This window comes from Epithele typhae (genome assembly GCF_022376455.1).
Source record: "Epithele typhae strain CBS 203.58 chromosome Unknown BXZ73scaffold_1, whole genome shotgun sequence".
NCBI lineage: Eukaryota > Fungi > Basidiomycota > Agaricomycetes > Polyporales > Epitheliaceae > Epithele > Epithele typhae.
The window spans coordinates 495,992-512,216 of NW_025954192.1; the positions used below are offsets into that span (position 1 = coordinate 495,992).

General features: G+C 58.8%; 7 protein-coding genes and 1 non-coding gene across 8 annotated transcripts; 6 read left to right on the forward strand and 2 right to left on the reverse strand.

Moving 5' to 3' along the window:
- Window positions 1–43: 43 nt before the first annotated feature.
- On the forward strand, window positions 44–1,332 carry BXZ73DRAFT_36953 (glycoside hydrolase family 93 protein; the record flags this gene model as incomplete). Its single annotated transcript, XM_048017919.1, has 4 exons — window positions 44–544; window positions 600–783; window positions 831–983; window positions 1,052–1,332. 4 exons carry the CDS (start codon window positions 44–46, stop codon window positions 1,330–1,332), a joined length of 1,119 nt encoding a protein of 372 aa, XP_047883670.1.
- An 854-nt stretch (window positions 1,333–2,186) lies between these two features.
- On the forward strand, window positions 2,187–5,238 carry BXZ73DRAFT_86178 (exo-beta-1,3-glucanase; the record flags this gene model as incomplete). The annotated part of the gene is made up of 14 exons (XM_048024106.1): window positions 2,187–2,410; window positions 2,483–2,575; window positions 2,633–2,659; window positions 2,722–2,816; window positions 2,871–3,110; window positions 3,162–3,210; window positions 3,272–3,360; window positions 3,411–4,121; window positions 4,185–4,274; window positions 4,325–4,440; window positions 4,494–4,617; window positions 4,669–4,745; window positions 4,805–4,940; window positions 5,006–5,238. The coding sequence occupies 14 exons, from the start codon at window positions 2,187–2,189 to the stop codon at window positions 5,236–5,238; spliced, it is 2,304 nt and encodes a 767-aa protein (XP_047883671.1).
- Window positions 5,239–5,748: 510 nt separating this feature from the next.
- On the forward strand, window positions 5,749–7,015 carry BXZ73DRAFT_37206 (uncharacterized protein; the record flags this gene model as incomplete). The annotated part of the gene is made up of 2 exons (XM_048017953.1): window positions 5,749–6,324; window positions 6,407–7,015. The coding sequence occupies 2 exons, from the start codon at window positions 5,749–5,751 to the stop codon at window positions 7,013–7,015; spliced, it is 1,185 nt and encodes a 394-aa protein (XP_047883672.1).
- Window positions 7,016–7,695: 680 nt separating this feature from the next.
- BXZ73DRAFT_95469 (uncharacterized protein) lies at window positions 7,696–9,708 on the forward strand (the record flags this gene model as incomplete). Its single annotated transcript, XM_048026793.1, has 4 exons — window positions 7,696–7,857; window positions 7,926–8,190; window positions 8,254–8,772; window positions 8,825–9,708. The coding sequence occupies 4 exons, from the start codon at window positions 7,696–7,698 to the stop codon at window positions 9,706–9,708; spliced, it is 1,830 nt and encodes a 609-aa protein (XP_047883673.1).
- Window positions 9,709–10,332: 624 nt separating this feature from the next.
- BXZ73DRAFT_86180 (DEAD-domain-containing protein) lies at window positions 10,333–11,938 on the forward strand (the record flags this gene model as incomplete). The annotated part of the gene is made up of 5 exons (XM_048024107.1): window positions 10,333–10,842; window positions 10,899–11,077; window positions 11,129–11,269; window positions 11,330–11,470; window positions 11,524–11,938. The coding sequence occupies 5 exons, from the start codon at window positions 10,333–10,335 to the stop codon at window positions 11,936–11,938; spliced, it is 1,386 nt and encodes a 461-aa protein (XP_047883674.1).
- Window positions 11,939–11,965: 27 nt separating this feature from the next.
- BXZ73DRAFT_36990 (uncharacterized protein) lies at window positions 11,966–12,913 on the reverse strand (the record flags this gene model as incomplete). Its single annotated transcript, XM_048017923.1, has 5 exons — window positions 11,966–12,056; window positions 12,111–12,193; window positions 12,260–12,546; window positions 12,607–12,712; window positions 12,767–12,913. The coding sequence occupies 5 exons, from the start codon at window positions 12,911–12,913 to the stop codon at window positions 11,966–11,968; spliced, it is 714 nt and encodes a 237-aa protein (XP_047883675.1).
- Window positions 12,914–13,730: 817 nt separating this feature from the next.
- On the forward strand, window positions 13,731–13,824 carry BXZ73DRAFT_t2. The gene has a single exon. It is a non-coding gene; the product is annotated as a tRNA-Ser (tRNA).
- A 133-nt stretch (window positions 13,825–13,957) lies between these two features.
- BXZ73DRAFT_86182 (WD40 repeat-like protein) lies at window positions 13,958–16,207 on the reverse strand (the record flags this gene model as incomplete). Its single annotated transcript, XM_048024108.1, has 11 exons — window positions 13,958–14,066; window positions 14,118–14,152; window positions 14,204–14,245; window positions 14,303–14,368; window positions 14,426–14,514; window positions 14,568–14,839; window positions 14,890–15,179; window positions 15,234–15,418; window positions 15,469–15,838; window positions 15,891–16,125; window positions 16,188–16,207. 11 exons carry the CDS (start codon window positions 16,205–16,207, stop codon window positions 13,958–13,960), a joined length of 1,713 nt encoding a protein of 570 aa, XP_047883676.1.
- Between the last annotated feature and the right edge of the window lie 18 nt (window positions 16,208–16,225).

A 16,225-nucleotide genomic window follows, 5' to 3' on the forward strand; every position in this document is an offset into this window, starting at 1 on the left:
TGCTCTACACATCCGTATTTAAGGTCCCACTTCCGCATACTCCATGGCGCGCCTCCTCCAAGCGCTCTCCCTCCTCTCCTGCGCCGCCCTCGCGCTCTCCCTCAACATCCCCCGCCCCCTCCTCGCCGCGCGCGACGGCCTCGTCCCTCACGTGAGCCCCACCGCCGTCGACATCTTCCCCGCCGGGGACGGCGCGTACCCGCGCCTCGCCGCGCTCGCCTCCGGCGCGCTCCTCGGCACCGTCACCCAAGTCTCGGGCGGGAACAAGATCCTCCAGGTGACGCGCTCGACGGACGGCGGGCGGAGCTTCGCCGCGCTCGGCTCGATCGCGACCGCGCCCGGGGACCTCGATAACGCGAACCTGCTCGAGCTCTCCCCGGGCGGCGCCGTCCTCGCCGCGTTCCGGAACCACGACCTCAACGCGGCGGGCGCGCCGACGTACTACCGCATCACCGCGTGCGTGTCGCACGACGGCGGCGCGACGTGGAGCTTCCTCAGCCAGGTCGCGGAGCGCGCGGCGGGCGCGGACAACAACGGGCTTTGGGTGCGTCCGCCGGTGCTGGGGTGGCCGTCCGGGGCTGATTGGGCGCGGAGTGCAGGAACCGTTCCTCAGGCTGTCGAAGAAGGACGGCTCGCTGCAGGTGTACTACGCGTCCGAGAACTCGGGCGCGGACCAGGACATCCTCATGCAGACCTCCTTCGACGGCGGCAAGACGTGGGGCGCGCCCGTGACTGTCGCGGGCGCGACGACGACCGGGCGGGACGGCATGCCCGGCTGCGCGAGTGCGTCCCCTCGAGCGCGTGGCGTGCGTACGCTGACATGGGCGCAGACTTCAACGACGGCGCGGACAAGCTGATGTGCGTGTTCGAGACCACCGAGGGCCGCGGCGGGCTCTTCTCCGTCAAGAGCGTCGTCTCCACCGACGAGGGCGCGACGTGGGGCCAGCGCAGCGTGGTCTACAACCCCGGGGGCTCGCTCAACGGTACGCCCCGCCCTCTTCTGTCACGCATGAACCCGGATTTCCCGCTGATGACCCCGCGCGCGCGCCAGCCGGGGCCCCGCAGATCGCGGCGACGGAAGACGACAAGCTCGTGGTCTCGTTCATGACCGACGAGGACAACACCGCGGCGCACTCGTGGCCGGACGGCGCGTCGTTCAAGGTCGTCACCGGCGCGCCCGTCGCGACGGGCGCGTGGGGCGAGCGCACCGTCGTCACCGGCATCCCGTCCTTCTGGCCCGGGCTGCTCACGCTCGGGAGCGAGGTTATCGGCTGTGGCGGGCACGCCAACGAGGGCGCGGTCTGCCATGCGATCACGTTCACGCAGTCGTGAGCGAGTCCGACGGCGACTAGCGAGGAGGTTGGGAGGAGATGAGAGGAGCCTGAGGATGCAGATACCATGCGAATATATATGGACGCCTTGTTTCTTGGGCTATGGAAGCTTTCTTGGCATTCGTGCAACCGAAACGGCCGACAGGTGAACGGGGCCATGAAGCCTTGAGGCCCGAGGGGTCGTCGGCAACCTAGCCACTGAGAGCTGTGTCGATGAGCGGTGGCAGTGAATCGGACGAACGCCCGTTGCGTGTTTCCGCCAGCAGGCGCCCGCGGCTCAACCTAAACTACGACCGTCCACCGGAACACCTCGCGACTGATTCGGCCTCGACGACCATCGCATGCATCCACCATACCTATGGCCCACGTCTTTTTTCGCGAGGAGCAGAACCCCCGTGTGCCTCTCGCACCCTTTTCCTCTTCACCGTCGCGCCTTCACGCCTAACATCTGGCCCATCCTGTCATGTATACGCACCTGAGGCCGAGGTAGCATCCGCTCCCCGTCTCTGTGCCCGCCACCAGTGTCTCAGACCAGGTCAGACTAGCACCACTCCCAGGGCCCAATCACTCAGGCCTCAGGAGTCGGCGGCGCCCTTCGCCCTCACGATCAACAACCGCGCTGCTCGCAGCGCAACGCGTAGGGGTGCTGGACGACATCGGGAACTGGGTCGACTCCAGCTGTGCCAGAGCACGCGTGCTCCGTCGCTCCGTCGCGACCCCTGCCTCGTCCCCGTCCGGCTCGGTTATAAGCCCTCGGCCACGCAGGCACCCCCTCAACGAGTCCTCTGTGCCTCCCCCCACGCTCTCTACTCACCTTCCTTCCTTCGGGCCTTTGCCCCTTCCAGACGCCTCGACATGCGTCCTTCCGCCTTCCTTTCCTTCCTTTCCACGGCCGCCTTCGGGGCGCACGCGCTCGTCGCGCCCGAGGCGCAGCCCGACGCCCCGTTCTGGATGGAGTCCATCAAGCACCAGGGCATTGCGCCGTACAGTTCGGACCCCGCCTCGTACCAGGTCTTCCGGAACGTCAAGGACTTCGGCGCGGTTGGCGACGGCGTCGCCGACGACACGGCCGCCATCAAGTGCGTGCTCTTGCCCCCGTAGTCTCGCTGTCTGCGCGCAGCGGTACTGACACAGCTCGCCTTCCCCCTTAGCGCGGCGATTTCAACCGGCAACAGGTGTGGTGGAGGCAACGTGACTTGCTGGTCCACGACCACGACCACTGCGATCATCTACTTCCCGAAGGGGTGAGTTTCGTTCTACGTCCAAACGCTGCGCACTCACCGACTTCCCTTGGTGCCCAGAACGTATCGCGTCACCTCCTCTATCCAGTGAGACTCATTCCATGAAGCTTCCACGTGTGCCACAGTGGCTGAACGCGCTTGCTTTTCAGGGCATACTACCTGTCCCAGCTTATCGGGGACGCCCGTCATCCGCCAACGATTATCGCCGACCCCAACTTTGGGCCCGACGGTGCTGCCGTTATCGGTGCGTTGAGCTTGTGAATAGGTCGGTACACTCGCTGACCACTCGCTGCTCTAGATGCGGACCCGTCCAACAAGAACGGGAACTGGTACATCAACCAGGACAACTTCTTCCGCAGCGTGCGGAATCTCGTCATTGACACCACCCAGCAGCCTGCGAACGCGACCGCGAGAGGCATCCATTGGCAGGTCTCGCAGGCAACGTCCCTTATGAATGTCGTCGTGAACATGAACTCGGACAACGGTACTAAGCATCAGGGTCTGTTCATGGAGAACGGCAGCGGTGGCTTCATGGGAGGTATGCACCCGGCAGATTAGGCATGATACCAGCTAAACATGGTGTGGACAGACATCGTCTTCAACGGAGGCGACATGGGCATGTGGAACGGCAACCAGCAGTCAGTCCCACCAAGCACTCAAAACACACGCTCGTACGTACTAACGAGATACGCGTCATAGGTTCACTGTCAGGAACGTCACCGTCAACAATGCCGTTCGCGCAATTTACTCTCCTTGGAACTGGGGCTGGACATACCAGGGCGTCACCAGTACGCCTGCTCCCGTCATGCTCTCCATTATGATCTGATGCCCCTCACAGTCAACAACTGCTCCGTCGGCTTCGACGTCGGGACCGGCTCCGTCGGCTCCCTCGCGATCATCGACGCCGTAGTCAACGACACGCCCATCATGGTCCGCGGCTCCGCCAACTCGACCGGGCACGAGAACGCGGCGCTCATCCTCAACAACGTCCGCCTCACGAACGTGCCCGTCGCAGTCGGCGTCCTCAACACCACCGCCCCCGTCCTCGCCGGCACCGACGGCGCGGGCACGATGGTCATCGACAGCTGGGCGCAGGGCATGGTCTACACCGGCCTCGCGGGCGCCAGCGCGTTCACCGAGGGCACGGTTCGTGCGCGGAAGCCCGCGGCGGTGCTCGACGGCGCGGGACGCGTCTTCGGGCGCACGCACCCGCAGTACGTGGACCATGCGCCGAGCCAGTTCGTGAGCGTGCGGAGCCTCGGCGCGAAGGGCGACGGGGTCGCGGACGACACGGAGGCGCTCCAGCGCGCGATCACGCAGTGCGCCGGGAAGAAGATCATCTTCGTCGACGCGGGCGTGTACTACGTGTCGGACACGCTCTACATCCCCGGGAACACGCAGCTCGTTGGCGAGGGCTGGAGCGTGATCATCGGAGGGGGCGAGAAGTTCCAGGACATGAACAACCCGCAGCCCGTCATCCAGGTCGGTAAGGAGAACGAGGTTGGCGACGTTGAGATTACGGACATCGTCTTCTCGACGCGTGGCTCGGGTATGTCACAACGGTCGGATGGTTTCTTGCTGAACGTTGCTGACCAAGGGTTTCGCTTTGCAGCCCCCGGGGCTATCGTCATGCAGTGGAACATCCACCCAACCACTCAAGGCGGCGCCGGCGTGTGGGATACCCACTTCCGGCTCGGGGGCAGTGAGTGTTCATTTTCTGGGATTCAAGCTGTGATTCCAACAGTCACACAGGTGCCGGCACCAACCAGTCACTCGCGGAGTGCCCTCGTGGCAGCTTCAACTGGCCTCAGTGCCTCACTGACTTCCTTGCCCTCCACATCACGAGCAAAGCTTCTGCGTACATCGAGGCTAGTTCAGCTCGTATAACACCTCGCTGCTTCCGAATCTAACATCTCTGTAGGGTGCATGGATCTGGTCCCCGGACCATGACATGGACGATCCCAACATTTCCCAGCTCAACGTCTTCAGCGGCCGCGGGGTTCTCTCCGAGTCCCAGGGTCCCGTCTGGTTGATTGGCTCCGGCTGTATGCTGTTTTTACTCGACCTTGTGGCCATTGTGACTGACTTGCTACTAGCGGAGCACCACGTAATGTACCAGCTCAACCTCCAGAACGCGCAGAACCACTATATCGGCCTGTTCCAGAGCGAGACGGTGCGTAAAGCTATCAGTGTGCGCCGCGCGGGATGCCGAAACCGAAACTCCCTCTTCAGCCATACTACCAGCCCGGGCCCGCCCCGCCCGCTCCGTTTGTGTACAACAAGGACTTTAAGGACCCGGTCTACACAGCCAACCAGACGTCCTCATGGTCTGTCAACGTCGAGTCCTCCAAGGACATCTTCGTGTTTGGTGCGTCCTATCCACGCCCTCGGATTCTCTACCTCGTGTTCTGAGTCCTGACGATCGCGAAACAGGCGCGGGTCTCTACAGCTTCTTCGTGAACTACACAAGCTCGTGCCCCGGCGCTGGCATGTGCCAGTCGCAGATCTTGAACATCGCCTCCGACTCGGTCGACGAGGTCGCCATCTTCGGGCTCTCTACGGTCGGTGCGCAAATGATGCTGTCCGTCGATGCGAACGGCGTCGTGCCCTCGAAGCCCAACTACAACGGCTTCGAGTCCACCATCACTTCGTGGAGCAGCTCGTGAAGGCGCTCGAGTCAACTCGCATTCTACCAAAATCCTCGATCCCTCGGGCCTGTTATACGGGTTCCTCCGCAGTCTCCGCTATCACATTCCTTTCGTATTTTTAGCTTAACAACCCTGTAGTCGTAAGGATCAGGTAATACATCAGTCAATCAGAACATCTCTGCGCAAGGATGCCCGCCTAAGGACGCGGTTGAGATAACGTGAAGTGGCTGCTGGACGAGGTGGAGGGCGGGGGGGGCGGGATTGGTGTGAAACCACCTAGCAGCAGAGACTGTCACGTATTTGGACGCACCAGAGTCGTATCTGGTGTGTACTTATAGAGTTGTATTTGGTGGAGGAGCCCGCGATGGGCGTCGCGCCCCACGTGACTGACGCGTCGTGCGTCGGTGGCCAAACAACGCCAACGCGTGCGCGTGGCGATAAGTAATTGTGCACTGCGCGCCTACCGTTGCCTCGCCGCCTTCAGCGCTTCAAAGTTCAACAGTCTCACCTCTCTTCCTTCCGTCCATCATGTCCACCTTGAGCAGGACCTACAGCACGCGCTCAGCCAAAGCCGCCATCCCCTCCTCTCCCATCTCCGAGATTATGTCCTCCCCGCCCGCCCCGCAAAAGCGCAAGCGGCCGTTCACCGACCTCCCCACAGAGCATAACACGCCCACCAAGAGACCGCGCCGCATGTCCTCCTCTTCGTCCCTCCCGTCCTCCTCCGCCCCCTCCACGCTGAAGCCCAAAGGGAAGCCCAAGCTCCCCGCCGGCACAAAGGCCAAGTCCTCCGCCGCCAAGAAGGCCGCGCCGGCGCCGAAGCAGGCGAGGCTCACACAGCTGCACTTCGCGCTCGACGCGCCGACGCTGCGCACCTGCCCGCTCTGCGACCTCTCCTACACGCGCGGCGCACCCGACGACGAGGCGCTCCACCGCGCGCACTGCGCGCGCGTCCGCCGCGGGCTCGAGTGGGGACGCGAGGAGCAGCGCGAGGCGGACGCGGCGCGCGTCGAGGAGCTCCTCGCTGGCGTGAAGCTCGCGAACGGCGCGCGCGGCCGCGTCGTGTGCTTCCGGCCGGACGTCGGCGGGAAGATCGGGGCGAAGGTGCGTCGACTTCAACCTCGTCGTCCTCTGCGTGCGCGTGCGCGGGCGTCCGGGCCTGCCGACTGACGGTGATCTTGTTTAGCTTGCGGTCCTACTGGAGACGATCCGGCTCGCGCTCACGTCCCCTGCGCTCTCACCCGCGGTCCTCCGCCGATCCAAGATCTACCTGTTCCTGCTCACCGCGCCTGGGCCGAGCCCGGCGCGCGAGAAGATCGTGGGCTGCGTGGTCGCTCAGCGGATCGCGACGGCAATGGCCATCGCGCGCTCCTCCGAGGTCTCCGCCGCGCGGTCCAAGAACGCGTCTGCCTCCACCACGAGTACCCCCGCCTCGTCCCAGACCGTCGCCGACGCGCTGTCTTCTCAAGGAACCATCGCTGGCGAGGATCCGTCGGAAAGCGCGCCCTCTCTGGCGCTCCTGCCTGTGGACGACTCGACGAATCTCTACGTTCATCCCACCCCGTTACCGACGCCGATGGGCATCCCTCGTCTGTTCGTCTCCTCCGAATACCGTCGACTGGGCATTGCCTCCCGTCTGTTGTCTGTTGCGGCGTCCACCTTCATCTTGGGGTGCCCGCTCAACCCAGCACGCGGCGAGGTCGCGTTCACGCAGCCCACTGGTGCCGGGAAGGGCGTGCTCGAGGCGTGGGGTAAGGGAGGTGTTCGGATCTATGAGGAGGAAGGTGATGCCTGACCCTTGAGGCCTTGAGGCTTGAAGCTTCGGTTATGGTCGATATATTCTGATCTTGAGTCCTGCTGTCACATCTTAGTAGTCTGTGCAACTCATAGCTTTGCTTGATCTCTCTGTCCTCGATATATATTACTGTAGATAGTCCTGTTCAGTCCGAGGCTCATATAATCACTCAATGAATCATTCTTGATACCGTTCTTGACATTGGCGCTATCGTCAGCGGAGTTGATTATGTTTAGCTGTCCCAGCACCCCGCGATGAAACAATCTGTGTATACAATTGGTATGATGTATTCTGTGCATGTTGGAGAGATCGTGGTGCAAATTAGTACAATAAATTCCACTCGCGCACTTCGACATCGTCCGAGCAGCACACGACCGGCCCGGAAGTACACCATATCTTTTATGGACACGCAAGACTGCCGACTCAAGCCGCACTCGCGATTGGCTGTGGCACGCAGGCTACGACCGCTCGCGCAGGCGCTTATCCTGCCCCGACGAGGGAACTCTTGGGCGGCCGAGATTCCCCTGGCCCCTTTTCGACGGTCCGCCGAAGGCGGACCACCCTCAACACCACTGTATTGTCCAGGGGCGTACCAACATGAGTTTGTCATCGAAACGAAACATTGTCTGTCTTCGCTGAGAACTGTCTCTCTCTCCTCCATCCTCCTCTGTTATTTGCCCATGGACGTTAACATCCCACTCTTCGTATTCGAGGGGCGGTCATTGCGTAGTCCCCAACCCGAAACAGTCACGGTCCCGTCGGATGCTCACTTCCTCAAACTCCTTGTCGCTGTCTCCAAGGTAGTAGGTCAACCTGACACGTCTCGTTGTCTGATATTCAAAGTGAGCTACACTGTTTTCCGTTCCTCACTCCCGTGCCATCGACCTTACATCCAAAACGTTGTACTCAGCCAAAGGACGCCATTTTCGCCACTTATGGACCCTATCTGCAATCGCTTTTCGTGGTCCATGACTACGATCCATACTCGTTTTGCGACTACATCACGAAGCACATGTGTCACAACGACTCCGTCGAGGGAGGAATTGGTATCAAACCCTCACAACCATTTGACACGACACGGGCTCTTGTTGTCAAGATCGTGCCACCTTTCGATTTCAAGAAGCTGCGTCATGAAGAAGACGAAGACGGGAGCATCCTCAACGATATGATGAAGAGTGCGCAAGGCATATATTAGACCCCGAGAATGCAAGCTGACTATTTCTATTGGCGGCGGCTAGGACTTAGACGGCTCAAAGCCAAAGACCCCGGCACGCCATCTGAGAACTGCCGTCTTTCCCAATTTCTCGAAATTCAACGCGGTGCAGACGCTATCATCGACGGCCGTCGCACGAGCGTCGCCGTCAACCCCCTTCCACCACCACTTGACATTTTCCACCCCGTCTTTGCCGCCTTCAGGCGTCTGTGTCAAGATCGCAGTCTCTCCGTGCCTGAAGACTTCGTCCGCACGACCGCAGAGCTCATGTACGTTGGGGCTCGCATCTTCCCCGACGTATGGGAACTCGAAGAAGCAGTCCGTCCGCTTCTCTCCGCTCTCCTCGGGTTCCCTCTCCAGCGACCGTCCAACAAGTCCATCACGCGAAGTAATCCGGGCTACTTCATTCCCTCCACTGTTCCTCCTCCGTTCTCCGGCACTGCAGCGCTGGCTACGATTGAGCTGGATGAAGAATTCGGGACCGCCGCTCTTCGCTCAACGTTTGCTTACATCGCGCATTGGTGTGACATCGATCAAAGGGCGAGTTGCTCTCTTCAGAGCGTCGTCGCGGCGTGCATCTGACCTCATGTTCGCAGACGATCCTCAACAGCTGCTTTGCGCCCTCCTTCGTGATCGGCGTCGACGGTCCGCACATCTCCATCTCGGGCGCCATGATTTGGCCATGATCACGGGAAAGCCCGTCGTGCAGCGCTTGAAAGACATACGGCTATCGCAGGACCACCACTTGGACGGAGACGTGCTCCTGGAGAACGCGCGCGTGCTCTATTCCCTCAAGGTCGCGCTCGAACGCCTGCACACGTTCTATACCCACCTTCCGCTCCCGGAGGACATGTCTCGCTTCTTCCCTCTCGCCACGCAGTACATCACAGGCGACGACCGCGTCGTGACGTTCACATACGTCGACGTGCTCAAGGACCCCGGAGAGGGTTCTACAGTGTTCCTCGCGCGCCTCGACGAGCCGGGGCCGCGCACCGTCGTTGTCAAGTTCGTCGAGCGGTACGGGACCCGGGCGCACGAGTTGCTCGCGGAGGCGCGCCTCGCGCCTGCCCTGCTCTACCACGGCCCCGTCTGGCCTGGAGAGGACGAGCTGCAGTGCCGCGGCCACGAGATGGTCGTCATGGAATATGTCGAGGGCATCCCCGCGTTCGAGCCGGAGCAGCAGAGGGCCGCCGCGCCCGAGGTGGGGCGCGCGCTGAGGGTCCTACACGATAACGGGATGGTGCATGGAGATCTGCGCCCGACTAACATCTTGCTCCTGCTTGGCTGGTGGCAGGGTGTCGAAGGCAGGGTGATTATCATCGACTTCGACTGGGCGGGTCGGGAGGGCGAGGTGCGGTATCCGTGCCAGTTGTCGAAGCACGTGTTTCCGGTGGATGGGATAGATGATTATGCTCCGATTGTTCACGCGCATGACAAGGGGATGTTGAGTCTACTTTACGAAGGCGTTCAGGAGCCTTAGATGTATTCCGATTGCTTCGAGTAGGGATGCTCCCTAGCGTAGGAACGTGTGCACTTACTTTGGGCCAACGGTGCTCAGCATGAACGGGACTTACTAGATTCGCAGACCAGTCGGTTGGGCCCATTCTCCTTACAGCTGTCTTCGAAATAATTGCCTGACCAACTCCGACGCTACGTGAGCGGCAACAGACACGAAAAAATTGGGGAAAGTCCCACCGCGCGTGCACGGCCTGAGGCGAGCGACGCAGAAATTTCGGAAAATGATGGAAATTGGGGTCGGACAGCGAGATCGGAGTGCCGGCAACACATACTTAATAGTGGCCACAACACCTGACTCTTATGTCGAGAACGGCAATGCTGGTTTATTATGTGAAATTACAGCTAGTTGCTACAACCCGCACGCCAGAGGGAGTGGACTGGGCCCTGGGGGGACGTGCACAGGGGAGCTACAACAACTCCAGAGGCCAAAACGCGCGGTTTTTCTAAGTCCAAGTTCAGGTACACCTTCCTTTTTGAGCGGTCCGTAAACCGAGCGGCTGAATGATGGAGCCTACTGCTGAGCGCTGAGGCCTGAGGCTGCTTTCCCTCCCTCCTCCTCCTCCACGTTCACAACCGCCTCACCGCCATGCCACCACCCGAGGATGCCACCACGTCTGCTCCACCTCCGGAGCAGGATGCTCCGCTAGCACCCTCAACCTTCAAGTCTCTCGGGCTCATCGACCCTCTTCTAAATTCTCTCGAGCAAATGAAATTCAAGGCTCCCACCGATATTCAGGCAGAGGTCCTCCCTCACGCGCTACAGGGACGGGACATCATTGGCGTCGCCTCCACTGGGTCCGGCAAAACTGCGGCCTTCGCACTTCCCATTCTCCAGAAGCTCTGGGAGGAACCGAAGGGCCTCTTCGCCTGTGTGATCGCGCCCACGCGCGAGCTCGCGTACCAAATATCTCAACAGTTCGAGAGCATCGGGGCGGCGATGGGCGTGCGGTGCGTGACTATCATCGGTGGTGTGGACATTCAGCCCCAGAAGGTCGCGCTTGCGAAAAAGCCCCATATTGTGGTCGCGACGCCGGGACGATTGCTGGAGCATCTGGAAGAGACGAAGGGTTTCAGCCTGAGGAATCTGAAGTTCTTGGTAAGTAACGATACGTACGGCTTCTTCCTTGACCCCAACTCACGGGATATGGCCAGGTTCTGGATGAAGCGGACAGGCTTCTTGACATGGATTTCGGACCAAAGCTCGACCAGATTCTCAAGCTCATTCCCAAAGAACGCACAACCTACTTATTTTCGGCAACAATGACAACCAAAGTTGCTAAGCTGCAGAGGGCGAGCTTGTCGAGCCCTGTGCGAGTAGAGGTCAATTCGAAGTGAGCATCTCATACACTTTCATATCCCGGTAGATGTTGAGCGTGCGATAGATACTCCACGGTTTCAACCCTATTGCAGTATTACCTCCTCATGCCTCTACCACAAAAAGATGTGCACCTCATCTACCTTGCCAACAACCTTGCACAGAACTCCATGATAGTGTTCACTCGCACGGTACATGATGCACAACGGCAAGTCAATCTTCTCCTCTTTGCGAGGAATCTTCCTCGTCCTTATCCTTCACCGTTTAGTTTGTCAATTGTGCTCCGCTCGCTTGGTTTTGCTGCAATTCCGCTCCACGGACAGTTGAGCCAGAGTGCTCGACTGGGCGCGCTCGGCAAGTTTAAGAGCGGTGGACGGAATGTGCTGGTCGCAACTGATGTCGCGAGTCGGTCAGTGTTCGGTCTTGGTTGGCAAGGCAAGACATGCACTTATCACCTCACAGTGGGCTCGATATCCCGTCAGTCGACGTTGTCATCAACTACGACATCCCGACACATTCAAAAGACTACATTCACCGCGTCGGCCGCACCGCACGAGCGGGTCGATCCGGCAAATCCATCACATTGGTCACGCAATACGACGTAGAGCTCGTCTTGCGCATAGAGCAAGTGACTGGGAAGAAGATGGACCTCTGGCCCGTGGACAAGGAGGAGGTGGCGCTCTTGCGCGAGCGTGTGGATGAGGCGTGCAGGCTGGCATCGACAGAGCTGAAGGAGCAGGGGATCAAAGGCGGGCATGGCAGGAAGAGGAAGAGAGAAGAAGGCGTTGGCAAGGATGACATGGATCGAGACGACGACGTGGTCGAGGCAGGGATGCCCAAGATGAAGAGAAAGTCGAAGGGGAAAGGGAGGAGATGAGGGGGCCGCCTTCTATTGTGATCTTATCTACCTCGTGAACATGACGTCTGAACGCAGCACATACTTCGTTCCTTTCAGTACAGGTGAGCCTTCGTGCAGCAGACAGTCCTGGCCGTGACTAAGAACTCGGGCCGTCAGCCTCCTCGCCTAGTGAGCGAGCTAAGCCTCGTACCGGTGCAATAAAGCGGTCCCTCTGTGCAAGGGAGGTATGATGGACTCAGTAGGCTTTCCTCGTTGCTCCTTGTAGAAAATCGTCTACGTTGTGCAATGGCACGAAGAGCTACGGATCACGAAAGACAGGCAGGATCGGGACGTACATACCTCGCCACCCTGCACGCCGTCCTGCTCCCCAGTGAGGTATATGAGCAATGTCCATTCCGATTTTGCTCCCGTTGCGGTGTCGCGCACCGAGTCGTCGTAGTGGGGTCCAAAGTACTGACCCGCGTGGTACTTGTATAGCCGGATGTTGGAGTTCAAAGAATGGGCCGCACGACCGATCGCGTTGGCGGGTCGCTTCGCCGAAGCCGGGCAGGGAAACTCAGGCAAATGAGGAGCGAGAACAGTGAATAGTCGTTGCGCAAAATCAACGGAAGGTATAGAGATGCGATCTGAGGAACGGCGCAAAGCAATGATTTGAACAGGTCGATTCGGCAGAACGGAAGACGCACGATTGACCCGCTCTGCCTCACCCTTCTTCGGTGGCGGCGTGGGCTCCAGAGGCAGATTGTCGATGAACTTCACGTAGGCCTTGCATTCTTCAGATGAGAATAAGTCCTGAAGTAACGCTGCTTCAGCAGGCGCACGAGTGAATATGGAGAGGTAACGGACGTCGAAAAGGATGATCTGGTCTTCAAGAAGAACACGGGGTCGTATGTCTTCTTTCAACGACAAGGGAGGAAACACTACCTGCACGGGCTTGGTCTGAGAAGTGGCCGCCGTGGCTGCTGCCGGGGCAGTTTTTTTCTTCTTTGCCATGACGGTTGTGTCAATGTGCATCATATAAACTTGCGCGAACGACGCTCACACTGTGACCTCACCGCGGCGGCATAATGATTATCATAATACGTAATACAGTCAAACCCCTCATAGTGCATACCCCTCGGAAGGCCCCCGAGGTATGCGTTATGTGGGGTATGCAGTATGAGAGAAGCGCTCATCGTGGGAGACCCATTGACGCCCTTCTGCAGGGCGCCCTTTTGGCTGCTGGCGCGCGCATTGATCCTCACGCCGCATTCCTCGTGCGCACATTCCTCCCGTTTGTTATCTGACCTCGCCCCCTACATAGCCTACATACGAGTGAAGTAATCAATGACTGCGAGATGATTTCCCCTGCCTGAAGAGAAGCTTGAAGGGCCGTTTGGCGCTCTTTCATCTACTTCTCGAGGACAGCAAGGCCGGATTAGAGGAGGGCGAGAGGGATATAGGGAGCATTGCGGAGGCAGGGAGAGGTGGCCGGGGGTGGGATCAAGTCGTGCGTGAGCCCCGGCCAGTCCCGACGGTTTGTGTGGCTATTCCAGGCTGTTGGCAGTCGGGCATGGAGGGCACATGGGAAAGTTATCCCGCATTTGGGCGGCATGCAAGGCATACATGTGGGGCGCTAATACTGATTATATACACAGGTATGCGTTATGGACCCCCCGGCCGAGGTATGCAGTATGCGGTATGCGGGGGGGTATGCGTTATGCCCCTATACCAACTCGGGAAGAGGCCAAAGGTATGCACTATGTGGGGGTATGCACTATCACAGGTATGCACTACGAGGGGTTTGACTGTATTACAGAGAGTAGGCGTAGTCACTTTGCCGGAGTGGTTAACGGGATCGCCTGCTAATCATAGCTGCCAGCGGTTGGGCTTTGCCCGCGAGTGTTCGAATCGCTCAGGTGACGCACTTTTTGTTTCGATCACTTACACCAGTTGGAAGCCCGTATCAATAATAGCCACACGAAGTTGGCATACAAAAACAGCTGATATATGGATATATAAGAACATAGCTAGGTGACCGTGCAAGTGGCCGACATCTCACGAGTGGTCTGGTGCCCACAACACACATCTACCACTGCCATTACCTGTGGCTATACGCTCCACCACACTCGGATGAGAACAAGTCACAGCTTGAACGGCCGTGATCCTGGAATAATGTCACTCAGCAGGGGCACTGGGTACGTTTCTGCGGACGTACTTGGACTTATCGGCTAGAGTAGCGATGTGATCGCCCTGCGTCGCGGGGTGAGTGAACGAGGAAGCCCGATAGACACGACTACCGACCTTGCAAGAGTAGACGTCCACCGAATGATTCATGTTCCCAATCTGCATGAGACGTAAGCAAGCCAACGTCAGCCACGGTAGAAGATGATGCGAGCTCACTGTGAAGTGAGGGTAGACGTCCGGGTTGGGCGACCACTGAGCTCTCAAGATGGTTAGCCATTTCCCCTGTGCCGGATCAAATATCAGTCGTGAAGGTGTGAGGTGGATGTAAACCAAACGTACTGTTTGGCAGTTGTGCTGGATCTGGCTGAATGGTCGTGCAGATGGGAATGGCTCCTCCTTGACAAGCTGGGAGGGCTTATACTCCCACACTAGCATCAACATTCGTCAGATTAAACCGGGTATGGAGTGACGAGAAACTTACGCCTGAGTGTGTCGTCATAGCTTGTGCTGACGATTGAACGCCCTCGGGGATCCCAGTAAGCTGCACTGACAGCTTTGTTGTGACTCCACCGTGCTCGTTTCACGGATAAACCGCTCGGTGCATCCAACAGCTCGGTGATTGCCTCTGCTTCCACCTCCTTGGGAAACGTAACGACATCGACAGCTTTGGCCTTCCCTTTGCGCGGAGACTCGTTGGCAGGAGCTGAAGGGGCAGTCCCATCCAGGTCGATAAGCATCCGCGTGTCCCAGACTCTATGAACCGACAATGAGGATATGCGTCGAAGTCAAAGAGGCCGACTCACGTCAGATCACGATTGTTGGAAGCAGTCACGAGAAAGTATGGGTGAGTCGGGTTGATACTGACATTGCCGATCTTGTGAGTTCCTATGTTGTACCGCTTGGCGTAAGAACGGCTTGCACGGAGGTCCATCTGTGTGATACCACCCATGGCGTCGGAAATCCACATCTCTTGCCCTTGGGGTGGTAGGTCGACAGAAGTAATAAGAACATCGTCGGTCGCGAAAATCTCGCTCGAGATTCCCGACACAAGAGATAGAGACCGTACAGTACAGTCATATGAGCTGGTGTATACCTGATGGGACTAGTCTCAGCGGTGGAGGGTGACGTGGGGCGAGTAGAGACGTACAGTGAAAGCGTCTATGGGGTCAAACTTGATGCATGATATAGATGATTTGGAAGTAGCTGGCCAATGCATCTGAAGGCGGTAGTACTTGCCACCCTCCCTGTCGTCTGTCGGCCTCTCGTCGTCGTCATCTGTGACCTCGTCTACAGGAGCACGAGCATCCCATATACCAAGTTGCCCATGCTTGTCTGGAAAGTGGAGTCAGCACCCGAACGAAGCAGCAGAGATCGTGTACAACCTCCAAAGAAGATCAGATCCTTGGTAGGCTCTGGATGATATGCAGCGCTGTAGACTCTGTCCTGAGTGACCTTGGCGCGCGCAACGACTTTGAGCTTGCTCATCTTCTCCTGGAGCTCCTCCACCTCCGCCTTTTCCGCCTTGTGATCTTCGAAAACGAACGCATCTTCGGCCGCCTTTTTTCTAGGTCGGGGCGTTTTGAGTACAGTTTGGAAGATGGACTTGAGGTCCGATAGCTCTTCGGGGGAGGCCACATCCGCCAATGCATCGAGATCTAGCTCATGATGTCTAGGACGCTTCGCCGCTCTCTCGCGCTCTTCCGCCTCACGACGCTCCTCCTCTCCCCTTCGCCTCTGTTCTTCTTCTGCGCGCTACAGAGCCATCTCGGTATGACGCATTTCAATGAAGCATGGCAGAGCTCACCTCTCGTTTCCTCTTCGCAGCAGGGCTCTCATTAGGATCTATTGCGCCCCTCCGCAGTCGGGTTGACTGGCGGGTGGGTAATGGCGCCTCCTTCGGCTTCTTAGCACGGGGCTGGACCGGTTTCGCTTTGGTCTTCGGATCGTCCGTGGGTTTGATTACTGACGCCGCATCCGAGAGACCGAGCTGTGCTAGGAGCTCACGATTCCGGGCAATGGTTGCTTGACGATCGCGTTCACTGGGGTGTGGACCGTTAACTCCCGAAGACAGCTTGTCTATAGCAGACGGCAGAAGACTCACTAATCTGATGTATCGGACATGTTGCTTCTCTCCTTAGT